Raw genomic sequence first — 17,206 nt, 5'->3', positions numbered from 1 at the left:
AAAACTTATGACCATGTGATATTTCAGTTTTTCTTTTTTAATAAATTTGCAAAAAAATCTACATTTCTGTTTTTATTTCTGCCAAGATGGGGTGCTGAGTGTACATTAATGAGAAATAAAATGAACTTTTTTGATTTTAGACAATAGCTGCAAAAAAACAAAAAAAAAAACAAAGAGTGAAAAATGTAAAGGGGTCTGAATACTTTATGAACCCACTGTATTTGCAGTAAGTGTGGATATACCGCACTGTCTGCTCTGTAATGTATTAAGATCATTATGGGATATTTGCAGTAAGACTGGAATACTGTAACACAGAGTACTAAGAAGGTCAGAGGAGAGGAAACACTCCAAGAACTCTGGGATGATCTTCAGAGTAATCAGCCTGAAATTCTCCTCTCTGTTCTCTGTGTTTACACTCATCTGTGCTCCTTTACTCCCTTCCTCCCTCTTTTTATTGTCCTCTTTGTGGCTGTCTAATAATAAATATGTTTCCAAATTGCTTGCCGGATGAGGCTCCACCCCAGCTCTCTCTCTCTCTTTCATATTCTCTCTCTCTCTCTCTCTCTCTCTCTCTCTCTCACGCGCACAGCTGCTCACATGCCAGGATCTTCACACTGTACCTGACCACTCCACTGAGCGCAGCGACCACCCACGCTAACACCATCCATCCATCCAGAGAGAGAGAGAGAGAGAGAAAGAGATTGAGAGAAGAGTGTTGCTGCTGCTCTCCTCTCCTCCTCCAGTCTGCTCCTCTGTAGATGAGCTAAAGCTCTGCTCCTGTCCCCTGATCCGCCCTCATCCTCCAGCCCCAGCATGCAGCTGCTGAGAGCGGACTGCTGAGCCACTGAAGCGCCGGAGCGGAGGAGTGGAGGAACAGAGGAGCGGAGGAGTGGAAGAACGGGGGAGTGGAGGAACAGAGGAGTGGAGGAGCGGAGAGTGGAGAACAGGAGGAGCAGGGGAGCTGACAGGACTTTGTTGCTAAGGTAAAGAACGCTTCCAGCCGAGCGGGAATCACACTGATGTGGAGAGAAAGAGAGAGAGAGAGAGAGAGAGAGAGAGAGAGAGGAGGTGTGTGTGATGTTTGCGTGTGAAAGGGAGAGAGTGTATGTGTGAAACAGAGAGAGAAAGACAGAGAGAATGAGAGTATGTGTGTGTGAAGGAGAGAGATAGAGAGGGAAAAAGGCTGAAAGAGAGAAAAAGATAGAGAAAATGAGAGTATGTGTAAAAGAGAGAGAGAGAGAGAGAGAGAGAGAGAGAGGGAAAGAAAGAGATAATGTGTGTAAAAGATAGAGAGAGAATAGAGAAAAAGATGAGAGAAAGAGGAAAAAGAAAAAAGGGAAAGGATGAGAGAGATTATGTGTGTGAGAGAGAGAGTGTGTGAGAGAGAGAGGGAGAGAAAAAGAAAGAGAGAAAGAAAGAGTGTGTGTGTGAGAGAGAGTGTGAGAAAGAGGGAGAGAAAAAGAGAGAGAAAGAAAGAAAGAGTAAGAGAAATAGTGTGTGTGTGCAGCTACAGTAAACTTAGCAATACCTGTTTCTATTTTTTTAATTCTCTTTATCTCTCTCCCCTTCTTTCTCACCCTTTCCCTTTCCCTTTTTTTCTTTTTCTCTCTCTTTCTCATTTTCTGTTCTATCTCCCTCTCCCTCTCTTCCCCCACTCTTACTGTTTCCATATTTCTCTCATACTATCTTGATGCTTCCTTGATTTATATATTGTTGCTATATATTTTGTTCTGTATATAGTTTTCTCTCCTTAATCGTCTTTGTCTTCCACTTCTGCTTTTTTGTATTTCATGCTATTGGTTCCCCCTTCTTCTTCTTCTTCTTCTTCTCTCTCTCTCTCTCCATGTTTTTCGTCTTCCCTCCCTCTATAACCACTTCATTACTGTCCTTCTCTTTCTGCTCCCCGCTCCTCTCTCTCTCTTTTACCTGTGTGTGTGTGTGAGTGTCAGGCTGCAGTGTGGCTGTGGTGGTCTTGGTTCTGGGGGTCTGGGTTGGTGTGAGTAGTGAATTGAGAGCAGCTCTCCTGTGGGGATTGGTGCTGAGAGCACAGCTGCTCTTCCTCTCCCCTCAATAACCGCTCCTCTCCATAGGTGATCTCCAGCATCACTCTCCAGTGGAGCGTTCTCACCCCGCTGACTGCATCACCTGCCTCTTCATTCGGGTTTCATCTTAAACTTCATCACACCTGATGTGTGTGTAATTAGCCTGAGCAGAGCATTCTGGGTAATGCAGATCAGAAAGTCAATACGCTGGGTGTGATGGAGACTATACGCAGTTAAACAGGAGGGATAGCTGATTTACTGTTGTGTCAAGTAGGTGATGACACACACACACACACACACACTCTGGAGCAGACAGCAGATGCTCAGGACCCCAGTGGGGAAGAGTCTGATCTGGGAGTTAAAGTGTTGCTACAAACAGTGTCTCTCTCTCTCTCTCTCTCTCTCTCTCTCTCTCCATCTACCTTTTTCACTCTCTCTGTTCCAGTTTCAAACAGCTGTTCCTCTTAAAGAAGCAGCTTGACTAACACTGTGACTAACAGAGACAGACAGATAAAATGTGAACAGATACAATAGAAGATGCTTTCTCAGATTGTTTAAACAATTTATTATGATAGCAATATTTAAATCGATCCTGACGTGTTACCACAGGTGACGGCTTGGGAAGTACACACCTGTAAGTAGGCCAAGTTGTGAGGTGTTATCTTGTGAGTTAGGTTGAACTATTGACAGTGGGCTCAAAACGTTGACTTATATACCAGCCTTAATTGTAGTTTGAATTCCAAAGCACCTTGATACATCCCAGACAGATCACCAATTACACATCTCCAGCCACATTAACTACAATCACAAGACCACACCATCCACACGGTGAGCACAATGAGCAGCAATGAGGTGGAAATTATCAAGTGAGTTCAAGCGAGGTCTGATAGTGGGTGCCAGATGGATAGGACACATTGTGTTTTTAAAGCTGTCTGGGTATTTAACATTCCTAGACCCACAGTGTCACGTGTGTTTCGGGAATACATTATAGAATGCAATACCACTCACAGTGGTACGTGCAGTGGGTGGTAATGATCATGACCAATCGTTTCTGGCTAGAAGGCCAAGAGAAGATAGCATTTTGAGAAGATTTCTGCAAATATATAGAATAGTTTAAAAATGGCAGATCAGAGGAACTGTGGATATAATTCATGGGGTCCAAAGAGGTCAATGGAGTATCTGATAAGGCACAAACTGAAACTTTAGAATGAACCTCGATGTCCTTCCTGACCCTCATGAAAAATAAAAACACACACATTTATTTAAAGTTCACAATACTAATGTTTTAGAGTTCAGAAATCAATATTTGGTGGAATAGCACTGATTTTTAAATCTCAGTTTTAGCCCATAGATGGACGTTCTAGATGGACGTTCTGGACGGAAATAAAATCACAGAGGACCCCCATAAAAAAGAAAATTACCCCAGGAACCCCTGAGAAACTAATCCTGTCCGGGTAGGGCTTTTCATGCATCGTGGCATGCTCTTCACAAGTCTTTCACACTGCTTTTAGGAGAACTTATTCCATTTTAAATACAAAATTCAAGCAGTTCAGCTTGTTCGATTTGATGGTTTGTGACAATCCATTTTCCTTTTGATCACATGCTAGAGGTTTACAGTGGGGTTCTGATCTGTACCCCTCTGCAGCTTATCCTCACTACACACTTTTAGATTGTACTGTGTTGGTACTGCACTGTCTTGTCTGTTAGAATCTCATGTCTGCTTTATTTATTGTATTTATTATAGTGATCTAGCTCTATGTTGCACAATTTGTTACAGGTTTGCACTTTGTTTTCTACATTGTATTGATCGTTCCATGTTACACTGTATTGGTTCCAGAGGAGCTTAATTTTATTGCACTGTGTATATGTACTGGAATGACAGCAAAAGCCTCTTGACTTAACTTCATTTCAGATTGATACAGATCTGAGAAGGCTAAAGCAACTTACCTTTTCTGGAGATGTATTTACATTTTATATATATTTTTGCTTTTTCTGCATTTTCTGTCAAAATCTTTTCAATTCTATCAAAATTCTGATGGATGGATAAACAGAAACACTTTAAAAGAGTGTCCAAAAGATGACACATCATCAATGATATGAATACAAATGACCTGTTTACCTGTACATGTTGTTGATCATAACTTTACTGTAAAGGAAAAAAAAAACTTTAACTTAAAAAACGTAACTGCCAGAGTAATTTAATTAAAAATGCTTTTTATTCCAAAAAAACTTGGAGAATTTATGTTGTCCATGTATCACAAAATTCACACACAAAATAAAGAACAGCTGCTGTGCTTTAAGGATGTATACAATTACAAATTGCCAAAAAAAGGTAGCTACAGCTTTTTTAATGGATAAATACGGTATAATGTAGACCACGCCTACATCTGACAAGCTTATGAAGAGTTTCTCTCTCTCTCTACCTTTTCCTGTGTTATGCTGACTTGCTCCTCCTAATGTGAGATGTAATATTGGGTTTGATGTGACACAGGCTGTGTAAGCCTCATCTGCCATGGTCTGTGACAGAATTGAAGCTCCACATCACAGCCAATCTCCTACATCTCTTGCCTCCTAGTTTGGCAGGGAGCTGAGCGTTCACAGAGCATCACTGCTGCTGCTGAGGCTGTTATTCAGCTGGGCTACGGTTCAGACTTAATTTCCTAATTACAATTTAATTTCTCTTTTCTTTCCCTTCGTTCCGTCTCCAAATGTATCAGATGTAGCAGCGTCTTTGTCTGGATGAACTAATAAAGCTCTGCTCCCTCTCTGCCACATTGTATTGAGCTTATGAAATGTTAATCTGTTGGCATTCACGGGGATCAAACGGGTGTAGACAGTTCATTCATTGTCTTCAAAGCAGTTCATTGTTGCGAGACTCTCTGGGAGCCATTCCATATGATTGATCTCTTCTCTGTCCCGCCCCTCTGCCTGCAGCCGGAGTGCGTGGAGGGGAAGCGGGGGGGAGCGATGGCTCAGGCCTCTCAGGAGCAGGGGGCAGTGGGGACCGCCGACCCCGAGGAGGACTCCCCGAACATGATCGTCTACAGGAAGGTAAGACCTCTCTGACCCTCTGTTCACTGTGTGCGGCCTCTGATGCGCATCCTCTGACCCCACAACGATTTGATTCAGCTTTGATTTAGATAATGGTTTAATGCAACATGAAACCTTGCATCTGACCAGGATTTGATTTCTCAGTAATCTGACTCTCCATGGTAATTTTACGTTTAATGAAATTCCACATAACCCAAGAATGCTGTCTAAACAATGACATGCTTTATAGAATATTGCTAAAATCAATCCTCAACATACCAAAATCAATACCACAACATGCATCAGTGCGGTTTAATACCTCTAAGGTCTCTTTGAGTGTTTTGAGAGTGTGTGCCTTCTGATTGTGCATGGACTGCCTTATTTAAATGGTCTGTAAACTGCTGTATCCATACATCCCTCCTTTTTTTTTAGCTGTTAAGGGGTTAAAAACTAAATAATTGATCTCCACATATAACAGTAAAATGCTTTGGAGAGACTGTTATGGTACTCCATTGTCTGAAATCACATCACATGTTTACCTGCATTGCTCACATGGACACCACAAATAAAATGAAGAAATAAACTGAAAAACAAACGAAGAAATGACAGTCAAAGTGACTAGCTCTATTATACTACTGTGCTATATTAGGCCAGTTACATATATGCCAGTAGTATAGGCAGCTTGTGAGCAAATATTCTTTAGAATATTCCAAAAGTAATGTCAGGAATTAATTAATTTAACTGGGAAATCATTTAAGCAAAGCAAGGCCTTGTTAGGGGTAATCGTTAGCAATTGTACACAGTAAGCATGCACTGAATATTTAGCAAATTAAATTATTTATTTTTAAAAAGGCAATGTGAAAATACTGAATAATCTTTAGTGAACAAAGGCTATTTTAAGTTGTATTGCAATGTTTCCTCTAATCTTAGGATTTTTTTCAGCAGTGGCGACAGTCCCAAAATTTTCATTTTGTTCAGCTTTGGTTTCGGCCAAATCTTTTCATTTCATTCAGCATCCCCAGTAAACAGGTTTTACCTGAAGTTAATGTATGCTGTATGCAGTGGGATTCCCAGTCCCTGCTGACCATTACAACCATTAAGATCAAAGCCTAAAGGTTTGGCTTTCTAGTGGGACTTATGGGCTTAATGGATACCATTAGGGACAACTCTATGGTGACATTAGATCCCACTAGAAAACACATATGTCCAGAACCAAAAAATGCCGATCTGTTAAACCATTAGGTTCCTTTGCACTGTGAAATCAACACGATGGGACACAATCACAAAATACCATTGCAGACCACTGGACACCAATACAAAACAAACAGTAATAAACAGAGATCTATAATATTTTTTACACCCCTTCTTTTAAATAGCACACTAGGCAGTAAAGTGAGAGAAAATATTTTGGTTAGCAGAATTTACTGAATTTCCTTGTGGGAGAAAAAAAAGGCAGAATCTCCCTCTGTTGCCTTCCAAGAAATCAATTTAAAGACGGGGATTATGAATTATGTAAAGACGTGTGGTGAAGATGTACCGTGCAGCATCTACTTAGAGATGGTAAATGCAAGGAGCACCACAGTCTTGCGGAGAGGAAGCTTTACATCATGAGATACTCCCAAGCAAGACTCACTGGGGAGAATTAAACACAGAACTGTAGATTTAAGAGGTTTATTGTGCAAGAGATTAACGAATTCTGAAACTACACACATTGTTAAAGAAAAAGTTGGTTGAAAAAAAATAGTTGCATGCAGAGGGAAGTGCTGGATTTCTATTCTGTATATTTGGAAGGAAGATAAAGGTGACCAGGAACAAATAATTATTAGAAATTTAGACTTATGTACTGTAGATATGGTATTCTTTGTCATATTTACTGACCTACACTTACACTTAGAAGATGTGTGTAACACACATATAACACACTACAACATGTCAGACATCTCTGCATAGAGTTGTAGAGGTAACATTTACTGAATGTGACAGTTAACATTCTTAGAACATTCAATCTGTCAAGTTTTCTTGATGTTCTTTAAGTGCTTTAATTTAACTTTTTAAATGGTTTGGAAACGTCGCTGTAACATCAGTTGTGTTAATGGTTTAATTTTTAGTTTTGGCAACCTTACTTTTATTTCACACATTTTCCGAATGCTCCTGGAACATTATTTCTGTAATGTTAGAGGCTAACCTTCCAGGAACCTTTCCAAACGTGGCTGAATGTTCTTGAAATGTTCTCTGTTAGCTGGGATGTCAGATAAACACAATGCAATTATGTAAATGTGTAAAATAAGTTGGCATTACACTGAGAGTGCTGCATTACTCCACCCACATTTTCCTGACTCCCCATTACTCCACCCCATTTCCTCATCTGCTGAACACCCCTGTATTCCATCTCCATTTCCTCAATGCCCATTACTCCACCCTATTATTTCCGTCTTCCATCCCATCAGTGCAATGAGTTGCATTATATATCAAGAAAAATGCTAAATCTGTTAGATCCAAAGCGAGAAAATCATTCTATTGTTTTGTCCACTTAAATCATAGTGCTCCTTTAATGCGGTCTGAGCTGAACAGGTCCGAGGAGGTTCTTCTCAGAGTCGTAATATTTAAACCAGGGCTCAATGAAATACTTCAACCAGGGTTGTAAACATTCACAAGAGGTTCTGAGGTGATAAAGTCCTATTTATTTTTCTAATTTGAGTGTTGAGTGCTTCAGGAACAACAAAACAACAAAATGCACTTTTTGTCCATTTTCTCTACACTGTAAAAAAGCTTAAAATTTCATGTTTAAAAAAGAACCACCAGTTGTGCCAACTAGAACTCTTTAATTCTCACCAATAAAAATCACTTTATATTTTTAGCTGGTCTTATTTTCTTACTCTTTATTTTTCTTCATTTAATTGAGCAACTGGAAACTTGGAAATAATGATTAGAATATAACTCTATTTATTGTCAGTCATACAAGCTTGCTGTAATGCAAATGTGTCTTTCTGGACCCAGCCAGCAACTTACTCTTAGAGCCTTTAACACAGAGGCCAGGCAGTTAACTATTATATAACACACATATAAATCCTGTGGAGAAGGAATACACACTGATGGTGAGTGAGAGGTGGGAGGACACGCCCAATATGCAAAACCCCCTGCAGAATTGCTCAGTAGATCCTGTTTAATTTATGAGTTAGACCAACATTTAACAAGAAACTTAATGAAGTTAGTTGTTATTTTGCTATGGTTTACGGTGACATTCAATGTTTTTTATTCAGATGACTTAAAAATCACATTAATGAGAATAATGTAATAACTTTTGTTTTTTACAGTGTCTTGTATGGTAAATGTTTTACTACTAGTCATGTAGACCATTTAATTGCAGCGATGAATGCCTATATTTTTATTTATTTTTTATTTTGCTATGGGAATTCCTAGCCAAGTGTTTTTTTTTGTCCACAGCATTAGACAACATAATTGACTATTACTGTGGGCTTTAAGTAGATGGCCCATTGATGCACTGACCTTTTCCCATTATTAATGCTGTCAGCTTCAACTTCAGGTGTGTTAGGAGTGTGTGCTCTATCAGCATGCTGATGACCCTCTGTTAGACCACTGTGTAGTTCTTGGGTCTCATTACAATGGGAATGGAGGCTTTCTGAACACATTTCCTGCTGGTCAGCATCTTTTGGAGCTAAAGCGGGTGACGTACGTGAACGTTGTCAGCAAATGCACAGGGTGAAAGTAAATGCACACACAGGGAAAGTGGAGGCACGACTCCCAGAACCCTGCTTGCTTGATTACGGCTCTGGCATTAGAATGGAACTCTCATCTTCCTCTAGCCTCTCATCTACTGTGGGCAAACAGAAAGAATGAGCCATTGGGAATTTGCTGGGGCTGAGTTAGTAGCTCTGTTTGTGTGTCTGAGAGCATACTGAGAGCCGTATGCTGTGTGTATATACAGTATGTATGTATGTATGTGTGTGTTAATGATGTAAACGGGTTACACACTGATGCATAAGCTTATGGTGATCCATTATTGCAATATTTGCCTGATCACCCTGTCATTAAATTGGATAGTGTATCTAAATTTAAAGAGAAAGATAGATAGAGAGAGGGATTGTGAAAGAGAAGGAGAGAGAGAAAGCGAGAGATAGGGATGTGTCAGGCGGCTGTCTGTGTGGTTATTTTGGGTTGCGATGAGTCCTCTTCTGCGTGCTGTCAGTGAGACACTGGAGGAGAGATTCATTTCCTGGGCAATGAGGCTTGAACACAGAAGAAGAGCAAACAATGCTCCCTTCCAAAAATCCAGCTTTCCAGCTTCGTTCTCACCTCAATAAAAAGAACCTTCAGTGGAATCTCCTCTTATTTACTCGCAGCCGTCCCTCAGCTCAGTGAGCCTGTTTAAAACCTGCTTAACCTTCTGAAGAAGGCATGCCAAATGAAATGCCGGCATCTGGGTTAGGAGAACAGGCTTAGGTCAGCTCAGAGAAGCTGGCTCAGAACACCGAAGCTGGTGCCACATCACGAGCAGGAGCCGCCACTGCTAAACTGCTGTGAACGCGGCTGGAGGTGTCTATAAGATGAGTCAGACTCAGTGTTGGAAATAGCATGCTGTGTGCTGTTTACTGCATACTGCAACAGTACATACTGTGCACCGAATGCTAGTCCTTGTATGAGTGTGCAGCGTAGCATCCACAACAACACAGATACCATCATGTACCCTGAAATATACAACACAGGTCAGGGGGGTGAACTGAGCGAGCAGGAGCTGAGCAAATTAGACCAATCCCAACACCTGATACATTTTACTTCTCCTCCAGTCACTGTTTATTCGGGAGGAGAGAGAACTCTGGCTGGAGTTCAGTACTGTGTTTAATTCCCCTTTCTGGATTTACAAAAGAGAGCAAAAAATGTCAGATTTAGCTTAAAGCTATTAATAAACAGGAGTTTTCCCTATAGCCACAGGTTGGTGTGAAGACTCTGCACACACAGGAACTTCACTCTGTCATAAAGTCAGCAAATAATCCAGCTCAGAAAAACATGAAGACTATTTAATGTATGCAATAGTGAAAAAGTGGTAAAGTAAATAAAAACCTCCCAAAATCCACATTCAGTATTCAATATTTTGTTTGATTTTGTCCATCACTAGTTACTGGAGAACCTTGTGATGATTATTCTTGCTACATTATACAAAACGGGTACATTTTGTTTACATGTATGGCATTTGGTAGATGTTTTTTCAAATCTAGTGTTAAGAATTTGTTTTCTAGTGAATGGTGGTGTCCTTACCTGGCAAGGAAATCAAACCATAGTCTGGCAAACATTTGTACTTAATAGTACAAACAGTACATATGCATATAAATGTACAAAACGATCATTAACCTCTAAACCAGAGGAGTACCCCAGGGTTCTGCTTTTGGGCATGAAACCTATGTAAATAGTGTGAGCCTATATAACGGATTTAAATAGAAAAAATTACTAGTTTACCTTAAACCTGCCCTACATTCACTCTCCTGAAAAGAAAAATGTACAAATTTGTTTACACGAATGTTAAAAGAAATAAGCCTAGAGTGAAAGACAGAATGTACTGTATGTGGGCAATGCAAACTACCCCTGATCTAGATCCATGAAGATTAACATAATAGGTCCATTCTGGTTCCTCACATCAATCTCTGTGACTGCCTGTGCTGAAACCATGCATGAAATGTTCATTAGGAGGCCATGCAAGAGGGGTATTCCACAGGGCTGTAAAATACTTGAGTAATCGTAGTTCATTACTGGAGTTAAGTATCATGTTGTATGGTTTGTACGTTACTCTAATTGAACACATTAAAATTGTGTTCACATTTTACTGCTTACATTTTCATTTAGATCATCCGAAAACCGGTTACAAATCTCTAAAGGTCTTGAGATTTTTTTCACATTCTTTATCTAATGCTAATAAGCTGCGTTTGAATTGAATTTGAAGTCATTGCTTTTATTAAATCATCCAATCCAATTCATATCAGCATAAAATGACACTGCCCGCAAATGTATCTTCATGCACGGACTTGCAGTAATAAACAATGGCTGCATTGCACATCACCACACCACACACAGCATTCTGGGACTTTTAGCATTCAGCTAATTTAAGTTGAACCTGTTTCTGACACAGATGTGCAAATGCACACACAACTTGTCTAGTCCCTGTAGAGAAGTTCTGCCAGTAGATTAGGACCTTCTGAAGTAGAAAAAACATAAAAACCAATGCTTGTTTAACCCTAAAACAATAACGCTATGTGATTTTCACCCCACAATTTTTATTGGAGTTTTTTTTACATTGTGTTGCTGCTGTCTGAGTTGTATGGGACTTTGGGGAGCTTCAGGAAGCTCAGTGATGTCATTAATGTTATGGTTGATTCCCTCCTCCCATCTATGTTTTTTAAGAGGCATGCGTTTAGGTGATTTGCATACGACGTTAGTGATAGAGTAAAGTATTTTATGGGTGTAATTTACCTGATAGTAGTGTTTGTGTGTTTAAATCAGGCGCTCACATGTCCCAGGAATGGGTGGACCAAAGACCCAGTTCCCAGCAGCATTATTTTTTTTTTGTTAGGACATTACTTGTTAAGGATTACCTGATTTTCCAATTATATTTCTGCTTTTTTAAAGGCTCTGTAACGAGGATGTCAGGTCTTTAGTCTGTCTGCTTCTTATGTCTGTGTTATTCTCAGGTCTGTGTTTCATTCCCAGTGTTTTTCCACTCACCTGTGTTCATTTGTAGCTCCGCCCCTTCGTCCCAGGTGTTTCCTGTTCCCTGTGTGTGTGCACCTCTATTTAAGGTCCGTGTTCCATTTCCCCGGTGTCGATCCTTGTACGTTTATTGTCTGTCAGTGCTCCATGTTTTCCCCAGTTTCCTCAGTCCTGTTTTCAGTAACTCCCTGTGTATTTTGTATTTGTTTTCGTTAATAAATCCCTTTTTGTTTGCATTTGCGTCCGCCTCCGCGTCCTCCCTGCACCCGCACCTGACAGAGGAAGAGGCAGGATGCAAATGCAAGACTGTTTTATGTTCCATAGTAGCTAAATAAACAAAGAACAAAACACTAGGGACTAACTATACAGAAAAAGGTTACTGAAACAAACACTATAAAACAAAGACTTAAACAAACAAGCAAAATAAGCAAACAAAGAAACAAACTAAAGAAAACAAACCAGAATAGTGTAGACAAATACTCAGCAGGTCTAAGGCTAATCAAAACATATAAACACGATCTGGACAGAGTAACAGGACACAGTCAAACAAAAAGCACGACAGAGAACAAAGGAGCACATGAGGTATTTATACACAGGCACACACTAGGGACACCTTTGGAGGTAATGAAGGGGGCGGAGTTACAAATGAGACAGGAGGGGTTACAGATGACAAGGCGGGGCTAAGGCGGAGACAAGACCAAAACACAACAGTAGCACATGGCTGGGAAACATGACAGGTAAACAAAAGAGAACAGAGGACAGGAGCAGGAAGGAACCAAAAAAGGAAAGACACTGGACAGACACAGGCTACTGTGTGACAGGCTCATCCATGGTACCTTTTTTATTTTATGTGATGTTGTATGTTGTAAAATTAAAGAAGGGTTCAGAAACTTGTAATACAGTGTAAACGCAACGTTAGTGATGGGGTTACTAATTTTAACGTTAATAGTCTAGGGTTAACGTGACATAAAGGGGTATAAAACTCCCTACACTGAGCTGTAGCACAGTGGAACTGGGTTCTCTGGAACGATGGTGCTCCACCCACTACTTTTGGGATACAGTTGGGGAGTTGAAGATAAGATTTGGTGGTAATTATCCAACATAATGTGATCTCACTAACGCTCTTGCCAATAAACGCAGTCAGATCCTCACAGGCTGTAGACCTAATGCTCTTGTGCTGATCTTTCAGAGTGAGACTTCTGTTTAAATAAATAGTAAAGGCTTTGTTCTGATATGCTCCATCAGTTCTTTGGACATTATGGCTGATGAAATAAGTATTCTGATATGGAGCTTACTGCTTGTGATAATCCGTGTCCAGAGCCCCGACAATCACATTAAACTGCCTCCATGTTTTCAGATAAGCTGACAGTGTATGTAAGTACCCATGATCCCAATAATCCACAGGACCCAGTTTGTGAGTTTAGGCCCTATTAAGAACTTTCATTTCCATTCATTCCAGCAGATTATTAAAGCTGGAACACAAATAAAGCTCTGTTATTTTTGTAATATTCGTGGCTGCACAATATTGGAAAAATGTATACTATGATTTTAATATTTTTTTTCAATAATCCAAAATGTCATGCTCTCCATGTTTTAAGGATAAGAGTAAAATAAAAGATATTGGGCAGATATATAAGATATCGGTCTCTGGTAGATATATCATGAAAAAAGAGAGCAGACAGAATTCTTCTTTTGTATGAATTAACTAAGTACAGTGTGTTTGATTTTATCACATCCTGCGATGTGATTATTTGCCATGATTTGCTCAGCTTGTGATGACGATGATAAATTACAGCTCGGGGAAAAAAAATAACAGACCATTTAAAATGATGAGTTTCTTTGATTTTACCAAATTGAAACCTCTGGAATATAATCAAGAGGAAGATGGATGATCAGAAGCCATCAAACCAAGCTGAACTGCTTGAAATTTTGCACAGGAGTGGCATAAAGTTGTCCAAAAGCAGTGTGTAAGACTGGTGGAGGAGAACATGCCAAGATGCATGAAACCAGGGTTGTTCCACCAAGTATTGATTTCTGAACTCTTAAAACTTTATGAATATAAACTTGTTTTCTTTGCATTTTTGAGGTCTGAAATCTCTGCATCTTTTTTGTTATTTCAGCCATTTCATTTGGGTTATGGTGGTCAGGGCTCTCAGATTAGACATAGCAAGGATCCACTGTCGTGATTTTATTGAACAACACTGAACAAAATGTCAAAATTTGGCCAAAAGGTTGAATAACAAATACCAAACATACATTTGCAGGTTTTCATTAATTTTGCCACTTATTTTACTATTGCACAAATAGCATAGTTTTATTTTTCTTAACATCCTAGCAGGCAAACCAACAAAGCACAATATTGTTTAATATATATATTATTCGGTCTTTTCACTTATTCGGGTTAACAACAAAAAAAAGGGCATCCCTAGTACCAGGGCTTTGAAGCAAATAGTATACAGTACAAAATTCACTTGTGAAATATAAACATATAAAATTGCACAGATTTGATCAAATCCACTAGCAGCACATCTACTTACATTGATCTAATAGAACTCATTTGGATGCTAGTTAAGGACAGAGTGTTAATGACTGTTAAGCTGAGCGGTTATATGGGTTAAGCAGGAGATCAGTATTAGCACATTAGGATTCTAGCGCTATGTACCTGTAACTGTAATTATTAGCGGTGTCAAGCCGGATTAATTGCACCTTTTATCTTCTTAAGACTAATCTTTTAACCATAGTTAATAGCATTTAAATATAAGTAAAATAATTAGTGTTATTGGCAAAATGAAATTATATTTATTAAAATATCATAAATGTCATCCACATTTTTAGGGGAGGGGAAAAAATAATTGAGAGGAAGTTTACTTTGTATTCCATCTTTAACAACTTGGAAAAGAAATGTGCCAGCAGCTCTCCACACATGAGAGAGTTAGAGCTTAATCCATATAGCAGAATAAATAAAAAGTAATCTACCTTCTGAACTGTGTTTACATCACTGAATAAAAAAAAGCACGAAAAAACACTAATAGGTCACCAGGCTCTGTAAATGCATGAATTACCTGAAGAGATAACGGCCAAACTTGGTGAATTTGATGAATCTGCGTAAAAAAAAGAAAACATTAACATTAAAGTTTCCAGATTAATCACACTTTTTAATACGTTAATGATGACAGTACTAGTAATTACTGTATGTCACTGTGAATCTGCACATGTGATGTACTATGGTCTGTCATTACAGCTCTTTATGTATGTATCTCTGTCTCATAATTTCATATTTTGGTGATAAAATTAGATTTAATGATATAGCATTAAATAATCAGTGTATCTCAGACACGCTTAGTGTTACTGCACTAAACCTAACAGTCCAGGAAGACGCCAGAGAGCTACACAGGCACACAGATCTCTCCTGGCAGGTGGGTGAGTATTTTTTTGCCATAGGTTCCTTTCTTGCTTTGCATCCCATGACTAAGCAAAAATGCATTCTGCCTCTGAGCTGATGTTGAAGATGTTCTGTGAGGGCCTTGATCTGCTGATCAGAGCCCTGCTGATAGACAGAAGCACAGTCGATAGAGCTGGTGGGAGGGGGAGAAATTCAAGCAGGTTGCTTGAAGGCTTTTTCCATAAACCTGTATTCCTGTAACTTTCTTAGATTTCTCTCTGACATGCAGCGGGACACAATGTATAAGACTATTAATTAAAAGAGTCTGATTCTCTGGTTGTTTTTGTTCTATTTTAATGAAACACCTCATTAAAACAGTAAGAGAGTGTTTTGTCTAATCGTTAATGCATTGGCTACAGTATGTGCTAGGCTAGGACAACAAATCAAAAATGTTCGAAGGCCGGGCCAATTAAACCAGGGTTATGAATTTGAATCAGTTTCACACTTTCTCTGCTGGGCTTATCAAATGTTTTCAGTTCAATTGCTGCACACTGATGATACAGGCTTGGTAGATTATCTAGGGTTGGGTGCAGAGGAGCGTAAGGAAATACAGTAGCTGTGATTGGGAAGTCTTGTGTGCTTGAATTTAGAATTTAGTTACTTTCCAATACTCTTCAGCATTTAAATATTAATATTTATTGTCATTTATACATACATCCAGTCTATTCTTCCAGATTGCTACTACATTTTTACATAGTTATATAAATATATATTAGTTATATAATACACATATATATATTTCTTTCTCCCCAGTGCTGAAGACAGGCCATCTCAACCTTAGCACCAGTATTTGATTCTATAACATTTAAGGAACTTTGAATTGTAAGGGACATATTATGTATTGTATTGTAAAAAAAAAAAGATGTCTTTACTGGACTGAATCAGGACTAAAAACGTACCAGTATGAACAGACACATAAGATATGCCATTATTTTTCACTCATTATATTGACAGTTTTTGATATTCAATGGATGTAAAAAGGACCTATGAATAAATGAAGGCCTACTGCATACATTTTTTATACATTTGTGTATTTTAATACCCTAAAGTTGAGAGAGCCATGATATTTAAGGACATTTTTACCAATGTTTGCACGTCAATTTGTTTGTTACATTGTAATACTGTGCATTTATTCCAGTTATTTCTGTTTTCACACTGCTGCTTACTGAGCCCACTAAATTGCTTTCTTACATCCTGTTTTCATCACTGACATGAGCTGCAGTTTCTTATACTATAAACACTTTAATTGGTTTGTAAAAGGCTCTCAGTGCGATAAGTCGCTTTTGCAGGTGTCGTTCTGATTTCTGCCTCTATGACAGAATTTGACTTCTCTTTATGGGAACACACATTACACAGTCACAGATTACCCCTGGAGTCCTTTAATTTCTGTTTATAAATAAGGGTTAATCTACAGTCACAGTAGATATAGGAACCACCAGCGTAATCTGCTGAATCTTTACTATTGTGTGATACACCTGCATACTGCCTAATTTTCCTGCATTTAGTGAAAGTTCAAACCCTGTAATAAAGCGATTTTACACTGCAGAAGAACTGGACCGTGGTTCAGTAGATCCAGACTGAAACCATCTTTTTTACTTTGATCCAATTTAAGTCCTAGTTCTGGACTGTGGCACCATTCACACCTGCTATTTTGGACCAAATTGAAACGACTGAATGTCTTGACCAATCAAGGTAGGTGTGGAAGCTCCATAAGCACTGTTTACCACTGAACAATATCCAAACTGTTGCTTGTTTCTATGCAGCCTATTCACTTACTATACAGTGCATTGGTTAATTTTCTTTTCAGGGTCCCTGTATCCCCTATATCTATATCTATATTTATCTATGGTCTTTTTTATGACACATGCAGATTAAACATGCCCACAATATACTAAGTAAATAAATAGGGATGTGGCTTAACACAATAATGATAACATATCATCATACTGCCCACCCCTCCTCCATTATTTACAAC

General features: G+C 39.0%; 1 protein-coding gene across 1 annotated transcript in view; it reads left to right on the top strand.

Annotated features, from left to right (window-relative positions):
• The first annotated feature begins 580 nt into the window (after nucleotides 1-580).
• Nucleotides 581-17,206, top strand: part of rgs6 (regulator of G protein signaling 6) — a 142,608-nt gene continuing 125,982 nt past the window's right edge. Inside the window, exons 1-2 of the mRNA XM_007231518.4 lie at nucleotides 581-983; nucleotides 4,977-5,093. Of these exons, the coding sequence (XP_007231580.3) occupies nucleotides 5,010-5,093 (84 nt within the window). The 5' untranslated portion in view covers nucleotides 581-983; nucleotides 4,977-5,009. The remainder of the gene's footprint in view (nucleotides 984-4,976; nucleotides 5,094-17,206) is intronic.

The sequence above is a fragment of the Astyanax mexicanus genome, chromosome 1 (assembly GCF_023375975.1).
Source record: "Astyanax mexicanus isolate ESR-SI-001 chromosome 1, AstMex3_surface, whole genome shotgun sequence".
Classification (NCBI taxonomy): domain Eukaryota; kingdom Metazoa; phylum Chordata; class Actinopteri; order Characiformes; family Acestrorhamphidae; genus Astyanax; species Astyanax mexicanus.
Note: the sequence above shows the minus strand (reverse complement) of the source record. Positions and strands in the feature narration are given on the sequence as shown.